General features: G+C 42.1%; 1 protein-coding gene across 12 annotated transcripts in view; it reads left to right on the plus strand.

The window, feature by feature from the left end:
• The window catches only part of PRR16 (proline rich 16), a 589,987-nt gene that overhangs the window by 359,425 nt on the left and 210,067 nt on the right, over positions 1-20,495 (plus strand). For 11 of the 12 annotated variants that reach the window (XM_063964188.1, XM_063964190.1, XM_063964189.1 and 8 more), the window contains 2 exons: positions 2,952-3,826; positions 6,512-6,598. In XM_063964188.1, coding sequence (XP_063820258.1) covers positions 2,952-3,701 — 750 coding nt within the window. In that variant the 3' untranslated portion in view covers positions 3,702-3,826; positions 6,512-6,598. Of the gene's footprint in view, positions 1-2,951; positions 3,827-6,511; positions 6,599-7,568; positions 7,806-20,495 lie in introns of those variants that run through there. The other variant, XM_063964191.1, reaches the window with a different exon arrangement.

The raw sequence follows: 20,495 nt of genomic DNA on the forward strand, positions 1-20,495 counted from the left end.
CTTGTAGCTGTGCCCCCAGTGATAGGGCTCCTTGTAGCTGTGCCCCCAGTGATAGGGCCCCTTGTAGCTGTGCCCCCAGTGATAGGGCTCCTTGTAGCTGTGCCCCCATTGATAGGGCTCCTTGTAGCTGTGCCCCCTATATGTGCCCCCAGTAGTAGCGACGCTTTCAAAACCTAAAAGAAAAAAGAAAATACTTACTAGCCTTGCTCCTGTTTCCGGACCGCTGTTGCCGCTGCTGCTGTCTCCGGGCGCCAGCTCCGCTGTATGGGAGAGACGTAATGACGTCTCTCCCATAGCAGCGCCGCACTGACACTAGGGGTCAATTTTGACCTCTAGCGTCAGTCAGTGATGCCGGCTGTAGCGGGCGCATACAGCGCTCGCTGCAGCCAGGGAGCGGGGAGGTAAGGAGGAGCAGTAGCGGCTCTTGCCACGGCGGCGCCCTCAGGGTAGCGGCGCCCCAGGCAAAAAGCCTGCTTGCCCGTGGCAAGAGCCGCTACTGCGTAGAGAGGAGACATATGACAGAGACTAAAAATCGGGATCATGTCTAAAGTGTAAACAATCTAGGCAAGCTTCTTTCACCAATTTATACCCATCTCAGACAGAAACTAAAATTACAGGGTGAAGCAGTTCCACCCGGTAATTTCATGAAACACATGGGTCCTTTTTCTGTGTGAAAGGGTTGACCCGGGTTAAAAATTCCCGGGACTTCGACCCTGGAATTTATACCCGGGTTGACCCTTTCATACAGAAAAAATACCCATGTTGAATTGATCTGCAAATTACCGGGTCGAAATTCTCGCGCCGGTAATTTGCTTGTCTGTTAAAAGGGGGCTCAGGCAGGGACCGGCAAAACTATCCGGCACTGAAATGCCGGGTAATTGCCGGGAGTTTCAGACTTTTCTGTCTGAAAGGGGTATTACTGTATTTCTTCTGTAATTAATTTGCCTCTGTGATAAGACCCTCTTCCAGTGCTGTCATTTTGGAAATTGATAATTGGGTCCAAGGTGTAAAGAATTTTTACCCTTTCTCATTCTTATTTTGACAATCGCTAAGAAAGTCATTTTGAAATCCTGGATGGTTGCTTCTCCGCCTTTTTTAGGCATATTTAAGAGAATGTTACTCCACATATAAAATTCTTAGCAAAGAGCTTTCAGTTTTTATAAAAGAAAAAAAGGGAAATATGCATAAATACACTAGACACACAATCCAAAATCACATTTTAAAAATATATGTACCAACAACAAGGAATCTTTATAGATGATCGACTTGAGAATTAACTTACTGCATTTCCTACTTTTTTTAATTCTTAATTTCTATCTATCTATCTATCTATCTATCTATCTATCTATCTATCTATCTATCTATCTATTTTATTATTTACTTTTTGTGTTAAGATGCTATATCGGGTTGTAAGCGACTATATAGTTTGGCTTTAGTTTATTACATAGGCTCTCTAACACCCCTTTCACATCGCACAAATAACCCGGTATCGACACGGCATATTGCCGTGTCAAACTGGGTCAGTGTGCGATGTGAAAGGTCCTTTCACGATTTAGCGGGTCGCCTGACCCGGTAATTCAACCCGGTAAAAAAGAAGGGTTTTACCCGGGTTGATTACCGGGTCAGGTGCGGTGTGAATGGGAGCCGTGTCGATGCGACACGGTTCCCATTCACAGCATAGGGAGAGGCGGCGCAGGAGATGAGCTCATCTCCCGGCGCCGCCTCCACCCCCGCCCCTGCTGTTGCTGCTCCCTCCGCTGCTATGGCAACCGACCCGGTATATTGCCTGAATGTAGTATAAGATAAGTTTAACCCATTCATATTTTTTGTATTATGTTATTACTGTAGCGTGTTACAGTTTGACTGTTAAAAATAGCCCATTATGTATTGTATTACTTTATATAAATAAAAGCAAAAGTTGTTTTAAAAAAAACAAAAACCACCCCAGTGCTGGAGCAGGGCTCTGTGACGTTCTGTGCCGCCCCGTCCCAGCAACATGACATCACCATGCATTTATGTTCAGAATTGCCTCCAAATGCTATTGTGCTGCAGGGTGACCTTCACTGAATCACCTGGCGTGTCATCATCTATGGATTTGTCACAACAAATAATACTGAAATAATAAAACAAGCAATTCTTATTTTCTTTATTCCCTTTAATAGTTTAATGCTGGGCATACTGTACATGCTACAATTATCTGGCAGATCTGCCTGATATCAGTGTATCGGCCACATAATTGCAGCGTGTATTGGGCCGACCGACCCTGAAATATCGTTCAGTCGGGCATGCCGTATCGTTCAGCATGTCCCTCCGATGTGATATTTTCAAGTGTAAACCGCATTGGGCAGTGTGTACCCTACTGCGGCTGACCGGCGGACATTCCCCTGTACTTTCACATTGGGCGGAGTACTGATATCATGTGACATGCACTGTGAGATCTCACAGTGTATGTCCCGGATATTGACAGGGTCAGATAAAATGCCTGTTGGTCTAACAGGCATGTTACAGTATCTGACCGGGATCAGTACATATTACCGCCGGACGGAATCCCGGCGGTCGGAATACCGACACCGGGATCCCGACCGGCACAATCCCGACAGGGGGGCGAGCGAAACGCAGCCCCTTGCGGGCTCGCTGCGGGAGCGGTGCCTCGCCACGCTGCGGGCATGGTGCCTCGCTACGCTCGGCACACTAATTTATTCTCCTTCTATGGGTGTCGTGGACCCCCACAGAGGGAGAATATGTCGGGATTGTGCCGGTCGGGATCCCGGTATCGGTATTCCGACTGCCGGGATTCCGTCCGGCGGGATCTTGACCGCATCCCATCTGACTGTGTATGCCCAGCATAAGAACTAAAACAACAAATGTAATGCATGTTGTTAGGAAGTGAAGTTTGCTTGTTTTGTGACTGTTATTAAATAGTAATTGTATCTCATTGTCTCCATGAACAGGTGGTTGACCAAATAGACACTTTAACGTCGGATCTGCAGCTGGAAGATGAGATGACAGACAGCTCAAAGACAGACACATTGAATAGCAGCTCAAGCAGCACAACAGCTTCCAGCTTAGATAAGATTAAACTCCGAGCTAATGCACCTTTAATAACCCCACCTGCACACCCCTCAGCCATCCTGACAGTACTCAGAAAGCCCAATCCACCCCCGCCACCTCCACGGTTAACTCCAGTGAAATTTGAAGAAACGCAAAGGTTAATTAACTCATCCAATACTGGGAAGAATAATGGAATGTTGCTTCGGAATGGTGGTTTGCCAGGGGGAACTGTCAAGCTTCCTAATGGTGACAGATGTACAATTCATACTATAAAAGTGGATAAAATGACAGGACAGCAGATAACACATAGACCAGAAAAGGACCGTTGTACTCAGGCTTCAACGAAAGAACGTGTACGTTTTAGTGAAAATGTTCTCTACCATGGCTACTGCCCGGACTGTGATGTGCGATCTGAAGTGAGGAACAAAGATGTACATCTACATGAGGAATCTGTTAATCTGACGGGAAAAATCCCCCATCACTGTCCTTTACCGCCACCACCCACACCTCCATTTCCTATTGAAAACGGTGGCCTGGGAATCACCACCAGTAGCTGTCACCCTCCATTAAAGCCTGGAAATCAGCCTCCGCCAACTGCACCAAAACCACAAAAAACTATATTGAGGAAATCAACCACTACAACTGTGTGATATTTTTTTTTTACATTTAGATTTTTATTATAATATATATTAAATATTTGATAATGAGCACTTTAAAGCAATAAAAAGCCCAGATACTACCCTCCTATCTCCAGAAGTGTCATAGCAATCACTTGGTAAGTGTATTTTTAATGAACATTTATAATGCAGCTTTAATGTTATAAAAACATTTCCATTATAAATCCTGATTGTTTCTAACTTGTGAAACTCATAAACGCTTTAATAAATGAAAAGTATTTTTTTAATAAATGGAACAAATTTGCCAGTAACATATTTTATTTCATTAATTATTTAAAGCAAAATTGCTCACCATATAAAACAGCTGTATTCAGCATTAAGTCCAAAATATAGCATACTGTAAGCATTCCCTTTAAGAGAAGCCCTGATAACCTGCACTAAAATAAGGCAAACTCATTCTCAAGATTATGTTTTTACCATTTCATAAAGATACTACAAAGCCTGAAAAACATGCTTTATTTAAAGCTACTCATAAGGGTCACACGTACAGCATGCCTAAGGACCAGCAGGTAAAAGGGGGCTACATATGAATTAAGGAAAAATGATGGCAGATAAGCAAATTTCAGCAGATAAAAGTGTCTAGAATATTTTGGAGCACATTAAACTGTCTATCAGTTGGGGTTGATATGCCAGCATTCGGAGTCAGAATACCGACTGCGGCATATAAATGGTTAGAGTTCACTGTGAGTGATAAATTGCACCAGCCAATCAGCTCCTAACTTCCATGTCATAGGCTGGGTTTGAAAAATTACAGTTAGGAGCGGATTGACTGGTTCAATTTAACACTCACAGTGAAATGTATCACGCATTGATAAATAAGGGCATGTCTGTAACATGGCAGTTAGGAGCTGATGGACTAGTGTCATTTATCACTCACAGTGAAATTTATCAATCATTGATAAATAAGGGCAACAGTCTGTAACATGGCAGTTAGGAGCTGATTGGCTGGTGCAATTTATTACTTACAGTGAAATTTAGCAATCATTGATAAATAAGGGCAACGGTCTGTAACATGGCAGTTAGGATCTGATTGGCTGGTGCAATTTATCACTCACAGTGAAATTTATCACTCATTGATAAATAAGGGCATAAGCTTTTTTTAGAATAATAATAATAATAATAATAATAATAATGTTATTTATATAGCAATTTTCCCCTAATAGGACTCAGAGTGCTTTACAGTACATTTGCATTTACAACTCAAAATACAAAACAAGCTTAACAGTGGACATTAGTGAAATACTTGAGTAAATAGATACGTCTAGAGTCTGTTCTTGAAGTATTCTGGAGTGGAGGCTTCTCGCACTGTGTGGGGAAGAGAGTTCTATAGAGTTGGAAACCCCCACTGAGACCCGTATTAACTTAATGCAGATTTCTAATTGATTAACAAAAAGTTGCGACTGCAAGATTTTAACCTAAGCAATGTTTGACCAACTCATAGCTAAACTGAATCAGCCCCATTGTGTCTGAAGTGTATGTAGATTGTCATCCTCAGAGTGTACTGTATATTGCACTAGGAGTAACACACCTACAAGTTATAGCCATTCTGCCTCACAGTACTGATATCTTGGGTTCAATTCCCACCATGGTCCTAAGTGTGTGGAGTTTGTATATTCTCCCCGTGCTTGCGTTGAGTTTCCTCCAGGTACTCCGATTTCCTCCCACACTCCAAAAATATACTGGTATTTTCATTGGCTCTGAATAAATATTGACCGTAGTGTGTAAGTGTGTTCATGTACATGGGCAGACTAGATGGCCCAAGTGGTTCTTATCTGCTGTCGGATTCTGTTTCTATGTTTCGTCTGACATTGTGCCTGATTAAGTGATGTATGTAATTCTGATACATACATCTCCAATATTTAGATATCTGCACCTAGGCAGGTCTTCTACTGAAAGATGGCTCTCAGTGCCCCCAAATCACAGCATGATTGACATGCTGTGGAGATGGGGGTGCAGCACTGCCTGCATTATCAGAAAATGGCTAAGTTGTCTGGTGAATTGCGAGGCCAGGGTCTGCGTTTTCTGGAGCAAATTTGCTGCCTTGCAAGTAGCCAAGAGTTGGTCATTCTTTGTAAGCTTGCTCTGATGGGTGCAATGGCGATCCGATGCTGTGTCTTCAGATGCAGCACTCAGATCTGTGATGCTGGCAGGAGTCGTCTTTTTCCTTCAGATGCCTCCTGCATTAACATATTTTTGCACGTCAGCAAGTCCAAAGATGCAGCTGCTGTGCCAAAGCTTCCATCTCTGAATCAGGCCCATAGTCGTCTATGTTGAGGTCTACATTTGTGTGAACACACCTTTACTGTACACACCATCCATCTCCTGTTCTTCCACTCTAAGCGTAAGAAGTCATAAGAGTAAAATGTGATGGTATCTACATACGCAGATATATGCAACGAAAAAGCAACTGAAAATTTGTACGAACAAAATAGGTACATCCGGCTCTTACATCACGCCCAATATATTTACATTTGCTGTGCTCTGATATCAGCTATTTAAAACTCACTGCTTCGCCATCCAATGTGATTGCTTAAAGAAAATCTGCTCTGTATAGGAAAATATCTTCTCCTACAATCGCATTTTATCTTATAATCATGTATATCTTTATTAATGAAAAGTACTGTAGACCTCTACAAGTATATTTTTCATGTTATTAGTAGCTCTATTGTGTAAGGCTAATTTTAAGACCTTTAAATACAGCTGTGACGGCATAATTGAAAGATACCCTTTAATATTTTATAATGCAATTATTTGTTGTCTCTTGATATTCACTTACCTTTTAGAGAGCATATTTTATGTGAACATACCTAAATGGACCCAGGAGATGTACTACGTTTGGCTACGTGGGCCTCATACTGAATACGACTATGGTGAGCAAATCATTGAGTTTTTAGTTACTTATTGGTATATTTGTGTAAGTATCTAGTATCTACCGTAATACCTATATCCGCTCAACGAATGACACCAGAAATGGAAGTGTCTGGTATAAATTGAGCACCTTCTTCTATGAACTGACAGATTCAACACTACGTACTATATAAAGATAGAATGATGCCAATAAAATTGTCAGTTACTGCTGCAAGGGGTTGTGACTCCTCATCTTAAAATATATTAATGGATATTAAAGCCACAAAAGGCCAGTTTTGTTCAGCCACTGTCAACCCTACTGTACCACCAACAACCCAGTGAGATACCTTGCTGTCAGCAGGTAACTCCAAAGTAGTCCAGGTATCGTCTACCTAGCTGACATCTCAGTGCCTGAAAACAAGGCAAAGGAAAACTCAAGTCACCACTACAGACCAACTGTCTGCCTGTATGGATTGTCCTATGTCTCTGACTGCAACTTCCAGGCTCCCAGTCAAACTTTTGACTGTTGCAAGAACCGTTAATCTAGAATTTGACCATTCTTCTTTGTCATTCATAGTACAATTATTTAATAATGGTGGGTCATCAATTTTTAAGACAAGATGAAAGCTGAAAAGCTTTACAAAACAATACTTGATAGATTGAGTATATGATTTTTATAGGCTTATATGTGTAGGACTTGGAACCACGCAAATCACTGTCTCCTTAACCGCAGGAACCAATGCTCTTGTAACCCACCGTTAAGGTAGTATCCTACTGGGTTACTCTAAATGAATGTCTACTATACAAATCGGCTTTGCAATAATTTGCTGCATCTCAAGTCTAGACTATCGCTTCCTAACTGTCAAAACAATACAGTGGTTGCCAATGGCAAGCCATATACTGTACATTGATTAGTTACTTAGAAGGAAAAGAATCTGTGCTTCTAAAGCAGGTTTGTTTTACGCTCACTTTACTCGTGTGATCTTTTTCTAGATGTACAGAAGCATTCCAGAGGATGAGAAAACATTACAGGAGATAGCACTTCATTACATTACAGAGAGAAAGAGGTGTCATTTATGAGCCAGCTTACAAATGTGAAGCGTGAGATAAATACTCATCCTATTCCACCTGTATGTGCAGTTGTAGATATAAGGACTGTGTACTGATGTAACCACACTCATTGCACGGCTGCACGGACTCACATGGCATGTTGTAACACAAGTGCGACTTAATATGCTGGGCTGCGACTAGCTGCAACCCAATGTATTTCCTATGGCAGCGTGCGGCATAGTACATGGGCACGCTGCCACGCCAACTTTGCCACAACTAGGATTTTTGGTAGCAAAGCTGAGCACGGCTTCATCTGTATGTTGGAAGTTCACTAATGTGGGGTTGCCAGTGTTTTCTTTTCTGAAGCAGAGGCATTGGTGTTTCTATAATGGGTGCCGTTTGGTCCAGGGGGGGGCCACACCGAACCCACTGCACCCATATTTAATGGCCACCGTGTATGCTTAGTAGTTAAATTGGTCTCCGGAACATGATGGGCGCCATGTTTCCGGAGACCTGCGCATGTGCATTGGACTCCGTCAAATGCCGGATACTATTGCACCGTGCATAGGAGGGGGCCCACCTGGAGGTGGACATGGGCCCGCTACTCTGTTGAAACGCCCCTTGGCAGAGACCTTGTCTGATTGGAGATTCCAGTTTTAGGAGTGCACTCACCAGTCTGTTCGTAAAATCACCAAATTTTATTGAAGCATGGATAAAATCATCATACCGATGTTTTGGTCCTCACTGGACCCTAGACAAAGGTCCAGTGAGGACCGAAACATCAGTATGATGATTTTATTTATGCCTCAATAAAATTTGGTGATTTTACGGACAGACTGGTGAGTGCACTCCTAAAACTGAAACGTGTATTCATGAATGAGGATTATCTTCTCTAAACCATAAATATTGAGTGTCACCCCAGCAATTTAATATCTTATTGTGTGTGCAGGCATTCTTTGGATTCATATATATACAGTATAATTGTATTCCACAGGAAGGGGAAAATTGCAGTTGAAAAAGTTGAATGCCGAAGCAAATTGCATAATTCTGCCCATATTCGGAGATAAAGATGTGCAACAAATACATTCGTTATTAACAATCAATTAAACTATAAAAATCTATCTAATATACACTGTAGCAGTATAATTCTGCTTCTCGTTCACACAAAAAAATAAAAATTGCATAAACACACTTACAAAAACATAATCTTTGCCTGAGCGATGAAGAAATGACCAATCAGCATCAGTGGAGAATTCAGAGACAGCCAATTAGAGATGGTTTGATAGTGGCAGCAACCATCCTCCTCCTCATCATCCGCTATGTACACCTTCACCTGACCAACCACTAACTATTCTGCCTTCCATATGCGTCTTCTTCTTGACTTCTGTGGCCTACAGTATGTTAGAATGCTTGCATCCCACCCCTGTTCCTTGTACTCCTATTTGCCTGCAACATTAGCTGCTTGCACTTTCCATTATCCATGTTATCAATTGTCTACAAAATAATTGCATACAGTACGTAATTGTCAGCTTAGTAATAATAGCATATGACAAAAATACCTGCTCTCCCATTGCATACCTTGTTCATTGCCAGCCCCGATTAAATATGTAACATATTAAATATAAGTAAAATGTGACATAAATCACTGCACTGTAATTGAATACATTACTAATTGCTGTCAGTATATAATATTCACAATATCTGACATAAATCACTGAACTGCAATAACCTACATTACTAAATGCCAGCACTAATTAACAAAATATTAGTCTGTGCCATAACTCTTTTCACTTATCCCTGGCCCTTGCTTGCTGCCTTCACCCTGACATACAGTAAGATGACCGTGAGGAAGGAGGGGAGGGGTGTATGTACACCACTTGTATTGCAGTGGCAGCAGGATGCAATGCCTTTTCCCCAATATGCTGACCTTTGACCTAATCAACTTGCATAATAGCATCATCCCAAATCAGAAGGCCTCGCATTTAGACCTCCAGGTCCCAGCAGACTTGCTTGCTTGTTTGAGAGAAGAACTGCGCCCTTGTTAAAGCTCCCTGCTACAGTTATCTCCCACTGGCCGACTCTCACCATAGCCGCTGTGATTCCTTATACATAAATCACAGTCAGTAGTACAGGTTGCAGCAGCAGGAACAGAATCCCTGATGTTTCTTAGATAATAGTTTATTGTGCTTTAAACATATCTGCAGATGCACTTGGATGCTCATCTTAATGTATACTTGAGCAAGAATTAATGATGATAGAAAATGTTTTTTCAAGAAACCACAGATACAAGGGAATAATTTATAAGCAGTTACATCTTTCAAAGAAGCATGCATCAGCATGCAAAGTGATGTCTATTGTAAATTACAACACAGGAAACACTTTGTACTGTATTTAATCTGAAAATAAGTATGCGGCAGTGGTAAAACTGCATCAAATTTTATGAAGCAATTCGCATTATGCAACAGCACACAAGCCCATTACTTCTAGGATGCATTACAATCTTATGTGTAAGTGCATATTTTTTGTTTAGTTCTGCCTATATAATTATTCATGAACTCAAGACTACAGTATAGATTAACTGCCACAATGTAATTCCTGCTGTACTTTTGTTTAGTAGCCATTCTCTTTATATGCTGTGTGAGAAGTAAAGTGACATGTAGCATTTTATTACTATATACATTATGATGGCAGGAAAAAAAATTGCTACATTTTGTGACATGCAAAAATAAATAAATAAGAGAATTCAGCTTGAATTATATTTTGAGAGGTCTGGTCAACACACTGTCGACAAATGTTTATACTTCTATATTATTTATACCCCTTTCACACTGCAAACTGGGACGCACCAGTGACTTTGTACATTGGTCCAACGTGGACGCGACCTGCCTGAAACCCCTTTCAGACTGGCATGCTGGACCCGGCAATAAGCCAGGTCAGCCGCGTCACTGGTCACATGTGCAGTGCCGGCACTTCGTGATGACATCATCTCCAAGCGTCGGCTTTCCTATGCTGTAAACAGGTCTCGGGTCGCATCGACCCCGTTACCCGTCACACTGCACTGAAACCCGTATAGTCCATGATACATGGTTTCCCTCACATTTTAATGTCTCGCCCTTGATTTTCATTTACATCTCACAATATTAAATTTGTGTAAAATAATGGTAAATGGCACATGTGATAGCAAGTCTTTGCTTTTTACTGCTTTAATTAACACTGTTTAATTGAAAGAAGCCTGCCTTGAAGGATTCTTATGTTGGACTATATGGTTTCTTATTACCAATCGCAGGATTCACTTTGCCTTACTGTATATACAGTTTTAATGGTGCGCACTATGTTTACTTTTTGGTTTTAAAACATACAGTATATCCATACTAGCTGGTCATGTGACCGAAGACAAATGGAATGAGATAGGTCATTGGATCTAACCATCTTTTTTGCACTTTTTACAGGGTGATCGTTTCATATGATATATACACACTTAAAGGGCATTCTATTCACTTTATATTTGAATCTGTGTTTTACAGTACACTGGGTTCGAGCAGCCACTCATTTATTTTATGAGGAGTGTTATCTATATGTATATTTGTTTATCATGTGTGAGTTGGTGGAATACCTGTGCGCTTTTCTTCACGGTATATTTTTATGCAATATACTGTGTATATATATATATATATATATATATATATATATATATATATATACATACATATATACATACATACATACATACATACATACAGGGTGATTCAAAAGCCGCAGTACTCCCATGTCAAAGTCGCAGTTTACCGTTTTGTTTCAAAAACTGTGCAGGAGATGCTGGAAACTGACTTAGATTCAAGATGGATGATTTCAAGATGGTGCCCATGTTCGGCACATACCCTAAAAGATAGGCCACCTCACCCATACCTTACTGGAGTATTCAGTTTTCCCATTTCCTGCACAGTTTTTTAAACAAAAGGGTGTACTGTGACTTTTGAATCACCCTGTATATATAATATATATATAATATAGAACACCTATACTTTCAGAACACTCCCAAGGAAATGGATTAGACCACCAAATCCTATTATACCACTTTCTTTCACTCAACTGTCATCCTATGAAATCACATCACCACTTTCTTCTGTTAGGTGTATGAAAATGATTTATTTTTCTATTCTTTGCAATTGGTTTTATTACTGCAGTCCTGTAATTGTAAAAAAAAAAAAAAAATTAATATCCAGGTAAATACAGAACAGTTTGTCACTATTTACGTGGACATTATGACTTTTTACCAGTTGGAGGACTGCAGTGTCGTACATTACATAAGTATACACAATTGAATTATCTTGGATTTATGCATCATAAGTATCCTATATAGTTACCAATATGTGTGGAATGATTGTGTAAAGTGTACAGTAGTTGTCTTACTATAATCACAAGCCTATTCCACGCATCACATTTTTTACCTTTTATTTTGCATTATTAGCCAGTACTGTTTTCCTATGCCTAGTGTAACGATTTCTAGGGTTCTCTGTGTGTGCGTACTTGGAAAGATGTCAGCTGAAGCCAGGTGAAAATTGAGTAAAGTTTATTGTGGAAAAAGTAATAGTAAAAATAAATATAAACTGGATCCTTGATTGCATGGAACAAAACACGATAAATGGAATATTTCAGGTTAAACATAGATGCAAAATAAACATGAAGGTATCCGGGTTTAAATCAAGCAGGGGAAAAATAACATACCAAAAACGAAGTGATCAGGCAGGAATGGAAACAAACTGCAAATAATAGTCCAGGAATGTAGATGCTGAACCGGCAGGGTAAAAAGTCCAGAAGCGAGGCACATGAGTTAGCAAACTGCAGGGAAGTCTCCAAGATGCATATAAGGCAGAATCTGGACAGGATTACTGGAGAGAGCCCAGTCTCACTCCATACGGAACCACAATGATCTGCAACTAGGTGCCTGTGAGCTGGAGTTAAATAGCAGCAGGGTGTTGGGCTCCAGGTGCACACAATCAGGTAATTACCCTGCAGAGGCAGTGTGCAACTGCCATTCAGACTTGAGGCAACAAGTGAGACCCCTAGAGGCAGGAATGAGGTAATGCAAGGCAAAACAAACACAAATATTCCTAACATTATCCCCCCCTTTAAACAGGCGGATTCCAGACGCCTCAAAGTTCATCTTCTCTTCTTTTTTCCTCCTTTCTTTTTGGGTTGCCTAGACTTACTAGAAGGTGTCACAAAGACACTACTTGGCAATACAGGTCCATCAATAACAAGTCTAGGATCATACAGAAGCTCACTCTCAGAGTCGGAGCCACAACCCAGCGGTAGAACTGACTTCTTATTTTCCTGGATGGAATCAAGAACGGAAGGTAAATTTGAAGATGCTAAACTTGCCGAGCAATCTGCGTGAACACCTAGAGATACCTGCCCACATCTGAAAAACTGAGGGTGCTCCCCAGACTGCAAAGGCAGGTTCTCAGACGGGCACACCTTTATAGACTCATCTAGGAGAGTGAGGACAGTTGATGGACAGAATCTTTCGGTCACAGCCTTGAGAAAACCAGGCAAATCTTGTAACACTGGATCTCCCTTATCTATAAGACCATTTACCCACTTCAAGGCCCTCCCTCTGAATCTCATACATACGTTAGCAATGATATCAATAGGGGACAAGTCATCAAAACTCAGATAATATCTGAAGAGAGCTAAACAGTGAGAGATATTTCCATAAAAGTAAGGCAGATCCTCGGGCAAATCTTGGATCTCGGGCATGGCAGGCACCTCTATCTGGTGCTGGACAGGCGGAACCCCCTCCTGGGGCTGGACAGGCGGAACCCCCTCCTGGGGCTGGACAGGCAGAACCCCCTCCTGGGGCTGGGCAGGCAGAACCCCCTCCTGGGGCTGGGCAGGCAGAACCCCCTCCTGGGGCTGGACAGGCAGAACCCCCTCCTGGGGCTGGACAGGCAGAACCCCCTCCTGGGGCTGGACAGGCAGAACCCCCTCCTGGGGCTGGACAGGTCTTGGCCGGACCTCTGGCAAGGTGGACACCTCTCGGACCTCTGGCAAGGCGTGGACCTCTGGCAAGGCGGGCACCTCTCGGACCTCTGGCAAGGCGGGCACCTCTCGGACCTCTGGCAAGGCGGGCACCTCTCGGACCTCTGGCAAGGCGGGCACCTCTCGGACCTCTGGCAAGGTGGGCACCTCTCGGACCTCTGGCGAAGCGGGCACCTCTCGGACCTCTGGCGAAGCGGGCACCTCTCGGACCTCTGGCAAAGCGGGCACCTCTCGGACTTCTGGCGAAGCGGGCACCTCTCGGACCTCTGGCGAAGCGGGCACCTCTCGGACCTCATGCCGTGAGGCAAGGGCAACGGGGACCTCATGCCGTGAGGCAAGGGCAACGGGGACCTCATGCCGTGAGGCAAGGGCAACGGGGACCTCATGCCGTGAGGCAAGGGCAACGGGGACCTCATGCCGTGAGGCAAGGGCAACGGGGACCTCATGCCGTGAGGCAAGGGCAACGGGGACCTCATGCCGTGAGGCAAGGGCAGCGGGGACCTCATGCCGTGAGGCAAGGGCAGCAGGGACCTCATGCCCGAAGGCAAGGGCAGCAGGGACCTCATGCCCGAAGGCAAGGGCAGCAGGGACCTCATGCCCGAAGGCAAGGGCAGCAGGGACCTCATGCCCGAAGGCAAGGGCAGCAGGGACCGACACCCCTCCTGGGGTCGCAGGGCCGGATACCCCTCCTGGGGTCGCAGGGCCGGACACCCCTCCTGGGGTCGCAGGGCCGGACACCCCTCCTGGAGTCGCTGGGCCGGACACCCCTCCTGGAGTCGCTGGGCCGGACACCCCTCCTGGGGTCGCTTGGCCGGACACCCCTCCTGGGGTCGCTTGGCCGGACACCCCTCCTGGGGTCGCTTGGCCGTACACCCCTCCTTTCGAAATTTGAGCACCACAGTGGCATAACTGAGCAGAATTTGGCACTATGGCAGAATGAGGAAAGCTCTTTTTATGTTTGCGAGCAGGACATAACTGAATAAAATGTCCCGACCTGCCGCAATAAAAACAGAGCTTCTTATCCCTTCTATGTCTCCTTTCTTCCTCAGAGAGACTGGGTCGTGGAAAACTCCAAAACTTGCCTTTGCTTACGCTAGAAAAACAGCAGCCAGAATTGAGAGCACCAGACTGATCTTTTCCCCTTTTTTCCTGCGTCTCCTTAAAGGGAGCAGGTAATCTTACTGAATCTTCAGGCAGAGCAGACAGTATCTCTGAAGATAGGATTTGAATACCCTCCAGTTTCTCTCTGAAATCCACCAGCAATGCAGAACTCAAAAACGGCAAAAACTTGAGAGGCAGGGAACCTTTCTGAAGTGAAGCCATTGTATGAGATTCAGCTGAATCAAAACAAAACTCCTGCACACGTTTATTTTGGCAGATCATTCTGTAACGATTTCTAGGGTTCTCTGTGTGTGCGTACTTGGAAAGATGTCAGCTGAAGCCAGGTGAAAATTGAGTAAAGTTTATTGTGGAAAAAGTAATAGTAAAAATAAATATAAACTGGATCCTTGATTGCATGGAACAAAACACGATAAATGGAATATTTCAGGTTAAACATAGATGCAAAATAAACATGAAGGTATCCGGGTTTAAATCAAGCAGGGGAAAAATAACATACCAAAAACGAAGTGATCAGGCAGGAATGGAAACAAACTGCAAATAATAGTCCAGGAATGTAGATGCTGAACCGGCAGGGTAAAAAGTCCAGAAGCGAGGCACATGAGTTAGCAAACTGCAGGGAAGTCTCCAAGATGCATATAAGGCAGAATCTGGACAGGATTACTGGAGAGAGCCCAGTCTCACTCCATACGGAACCACAATGATCTGCAACTAGGTGCCTGTGAGCTGGAGTTAAATAGCAGCAGGGTGTTGGGCTCCAGGTGCACACAATCAGGTAATTACCCTGCAGAGGCAGTGTGCAACTGCCATTCAGACTTGAGGCAACAAGTGAGACCCCTAGAGGCAGGAATGAGGTAATGCAAGGCAAAACAAACACAAATATTCCTAACACCTAGAAACATCACTATATGTCTACTGAGCTGTTTCTTCGTTTAGCATGTTTTTATCAAAGGTTCTTTGTATTTAATAAAAGAGTCAGAATATACGGTGTGAATCCAACAGTGTCCACATGGTTATTTTAAGATACCCTGATATTTGTTTTTTTTTTAAATTACACCAAGATATACAGCTCTCTCTCTCTTTTTTATTCTTCCCCCTTTTATAATAGCTCCTAGTTCTCTTGTTGTACATGCTCTTCGTTCTTCACTTTCCCCTAAATCTGAAAAAAGAAAACATGAAGAATATTTAAGTGAATATAGATAGAAGTATTTGAAAAGTCTTTATTCACATCCACCACTCCTGCTAATAATCAAATGTTCTTTAGCACAGATTGATGTAATTTATACAAATGCGAGTGGCTGTTTTAAATTTCCATATATCTATAAATCAGTTATTGTTCAGCAACCTTCATGTGAAGGACGTTCTCTCTGCTATATATGATTGCAATATTGGCTATTGTATGGTGCTTCACCTACAAGAAAAGGTTTAATTATCACAACAGTCAGAGAATATGACAAACCGACTTTCAACTTCAGCTTCATCTTTTATTTATATTCATGTAATGCAGTCTTCGCAAGCTCCTAGGTCCGACACCCCCCACTGAAGCCTGATAAAACTTTGCCAATATGATCCAATTTGACTTTTAGTATATGATAAAGAATGAATTTGTCTAAGGCTGTGGATCCAGTCCTGTATCTGCTGCTTTTTGTATGCAGTTCTGTACAAGTGTTATGGTTGATAAACAGTTACCTGCTTGTAAAATGTATCTGAAAAAACCTGTAAGAATTAGCTCTTATTGAGAACAGATTTTGTGGATCCGAACCGAACCAAAACCTGGGGCCAAATGTAACAGAGTGAGAATTTCAGAAAGTGAGAGATTTGATAAGGTTTTTCAGTTTTTTTTTTAAAGTGGCAGTCATTTACACTGCAAAACCAGGTTGATCTTGCTGTGTAAATGATTGCCACTTTAAAAAAAAACCTGCAAAAACTTACCAAATCTCTCACTTTTTTAAACTCTCTCTATTACATTTGGACCCTGGTCTGGATCTCCTGAGAAGATCTGATACGAACAGAGTCCCGGTTTTGGAACTTCCCGCGGTTCAAAATGTAAAATCTGAATATCGGGTTATGGACTGCAAAAATTACATGATCTTTTATTTTCTTTTAATTGATAAAATTAAGCACTTCTAATAGCCAAATAGAAAAGAAATATAGTTTGCACAGTTTCATATACTTTGGTTCTAGTTTTGAGTCCACAATTACAGTTGCATCAGAGTGCAAGGAATTCACCTCATATTTTTATTAAACTCATCCTTTATACATCACCATTTGCCGTTTCAGTGCAGAAGACAATCATATGTCTGTTTAATGTTAATGATAGTGATTGGAATTTAACAGGTCGGGGATCCCCTAAGCATACAGTGGGGATTGAGGATTAGAATTTTGGGGAGAATGGGCTGGGATAGAACCTGATGGACTATAGGAAAATACTCATAAGGTTAGATGTATCAGCTGGAGATAAGCCTTCTTTTCTATTGTGTTTTAGCTGAAAATAGGGTATTTTATCATTTTTCAATGTGAATCAAAAGGCATGCTACCTAACCGGATTGCAAAGTAACTCCACTGCCAAATCTGCTATGGCGGGGAACTTCTTTCACAAGCATAGCTTTTTGACACTTATTTATTCCTTAATACCAGCTTTGACAGACATTGCTTACAAATGTACTGCTGGTATATACTGTATACACAGTGTAAGTGGGATAGGAATCTTGTGCCTGAGCCAAGTTTCCTCTTTCTGATTTTAGTGGTGTTACAGCGTACTTGCCAACATTTTTAATTCCTCTCCAGGAGAAGGTGGAGAACAGTTACATCTACCCTTTTAGGGGGTGGGGCCAGGCACATTGAGTCTTTAAGCCAAAATGACTTGATTCTATGATTCATGTTGCCCAGCCCCCTCCTTACCGATCCGCAATTCCTGGCATTACACTTTCCATACTGCCCACTTTACTAGGAAGATCCATCCAAGATACAGGAGACCCAACCAGTCTTTTGGGGATGCAGGAGGCTACCCGAAAAATTGGGTCATGTCTCATGTGAAAGATTGTGATATAGCTTTCAAGCACCATATATATCATCCTGATTAAATATCAGTGCTAAATTTAGCTTACATTAACTATCAACTAAGTGGCTAATAGTGGTGTCAAATGTTATGAGAACTATGTTGTAACAAGAGCCAAACAGAATATGTAATGACACATTTACTGAGCATGCATGGCAATTTGCACCTACCCACTTGCATTGCAGCCACATATTCTAGAGTAGCACTGATGGACACAAGGGGCATAAGATCTTTGGAAGGGCAAGTTTCTGCAATATTTCTCTAGCACCTGTGATTGATACATTGCAGCTTTAAGACATCACACAACGTGCCGCAAGCGGTGATTCAGAATGTGTTTTATCGCTGACAAATACGAAATGTTGATATATTTCTCCCTTGTGAGATCTAAGATTTGGATGAAAGCTGAAACAATTAATGGAATGTTGTCATGCCTGAGCCACCATTCTCATCAGCATTGTTAATGTTCTTCATTAACCTACTTATTCTCCATCAATTTCCTCTTTTTCCTTCATAATCATTATTTTTAATAATTTTGCAGTCTCTCAGTTCAAAAGTTGTAATTTCAAACGGAATGGTAAATTACACAGATATATCTTTAGATTCTTTTTCACCCCTCTCTTGTGCAAAATAGTATAAAATTAAATTGTAATACAGAACATATTCACTCGTAGTTTAATCTTATTCCTTGTGTACCATCGTGTCCATTTTGGATGCATCTAGCCAGGGGTGTGCCTAGCCATTCTTTTACTGTACCTCAAGAAACAACTACAAAACAGGGGTATCCAGTCATATAGTCAACAGTATGTCGACACCACAATCTTACATTACAATGTCAACTTGGTTCAGAATGGGTAGAAAATTCAGCAGAATGCCGCTGCTGACAAGTGACTACAGTGACCCAGAAGAAGGTGCTGGAGCCATTGCAGCCAATGGGAAAGGGTAAGACACCACTAGACCACCAGGGACGGTTTGTTGACAGTTCATCATGTCGGCATATCATCCGTGTAGACATGATTAATGGTTATCTGAGGCATGTCAACATGATACCCATCAACAGGAACATTTGTGTTTCTGTAGGCTTGCATCTCAGCTTCTGTCATTTTAAAGACTGTGCTAAATGAATGACAGAAGCTAATTAATTATTTTTCTCTCTTTGAGACTTGATATATCCCATGGGTCTCAAGTTGGTGACATTGTCTCTATTGGGACGAGAGCATGGCCCTTTGGTAGATTTCATTATGCGGTCATGGAGACAGCTATGTTAGTAGGACTTTTTCTTCAGATTGTTTTTGGAACAAAGAAGCTTTTATTGCTGCTATTTGGCAGAGTTTCTCTGCATGTATTAAGGTTGAGCTTACCACCAGTGTCAGGATGGTATTATACCGGGTACATGCTCAAAAGAGGGAGCAATCAATGTGCTGAAGTATTCTTCTAGCTCCACTATTTTTTTGACACCAGTTGTACCCTTAGAAGAACTCATGCAAATAAGCTGGTTATGCATAGCCCTGGAGGGGCGTGAGAAGAGAATAAAGCCAGGCATCTTCTTACTGCAAATGAGTGGGAAATGGGGCAACCTAACTGGCACCAAGAGGCCAGGTTGGATGTTCAACACTTACTCATGAGAGTTGGTGCTATGCATAAGTAAGAATTGTCCTTTTTATTGCTACATACAGCAACAATGCCATTATTTTGGGAATACTGTATGTTGCTTCCATCACAAAACTGTTATCGATTGGCATAAGTCTCATTTTTTATCTCAGGGATCTCATTGTCAGTCCAATTGTCTTGAAAAAGTAAGACCAGTAAAATCAGTCCCACTCTTTACCACCCCTTCAACGATCTCTATTCCTGTGCCTTATAAATCATTCTCTGATGTGTTTAGCAAACAGGGCACAGTGTTTACCTCCTCATTGAGAGGAATAATGTAACTCCCCCATTGATTGCTTGCCTGGTAGACTACCCCTCAGTGTTGAGTGTTTTCCCTTTCTTTACCCAAACCAAGGAAATGTCTGAATGTATTCAGGAGAACTTTAAGTGTTATATCAGCAGATGTCATTCGTCAAAGGGTGCTGCTTACTTACTTACTTACTTAGTTGTTAAACAGAAAGGTTTGTGAACAAATGGCTTGGGTTCTGGTAATATGTGGGTATGAGGTGCTATATAGAAGGTCAGATGGAGGATGTGGCCACATCTTCTTGGTGACATTGCACCACTCCTGCACTCCTATTCCCATAAGCAGTGCGGTAATCATGTTTCATCCCACTCTCGGCTCCACTCTGCATATGTTCACAGTTGGGTACTTATATGCATGTACTGTACTCTGTCTTTGTTAGAATGCCATTTTCCTCCCCATCCTGCCTTTCAAGATGCAGACAAACATAACTGCCAAAACAGATATTTGCATCTGAGATGTAGCAGGGTGTGAGAATCAGAAAGTGAGAGATTTTTTGAGAGTTCTCCTATTTTTAAAGTGGCAATCATTTACATAGCAAAACCAGGTTGAGTTTGTTATGTATGTGATTGGCACTTTAAAAAAAACCAAGAGAACACTCACAAAATCTCTCACTTTCTGATTCTCACACCCTGTTACATTCCCCCCTCGCTATCCAAACTGGTAGTACTCATTCTGCATTAGCTCTTTTTGACATTAG

This window comes from Pseudophryne corroboree, chromosome 1 (assembly GCF_028390025.1).
Source record: "Pseudophryne corroboree isolate aPseCor3 chromosome 1, aPseCor3.hap2, whole genome shotgun sequence".
Taxonomy (NCBI): Eukaryota; Metazoa; Chordata; class Amphibia; order Anura; family Myobatrachidae; genus Pseudophryne; species Pseudophryne corroboree.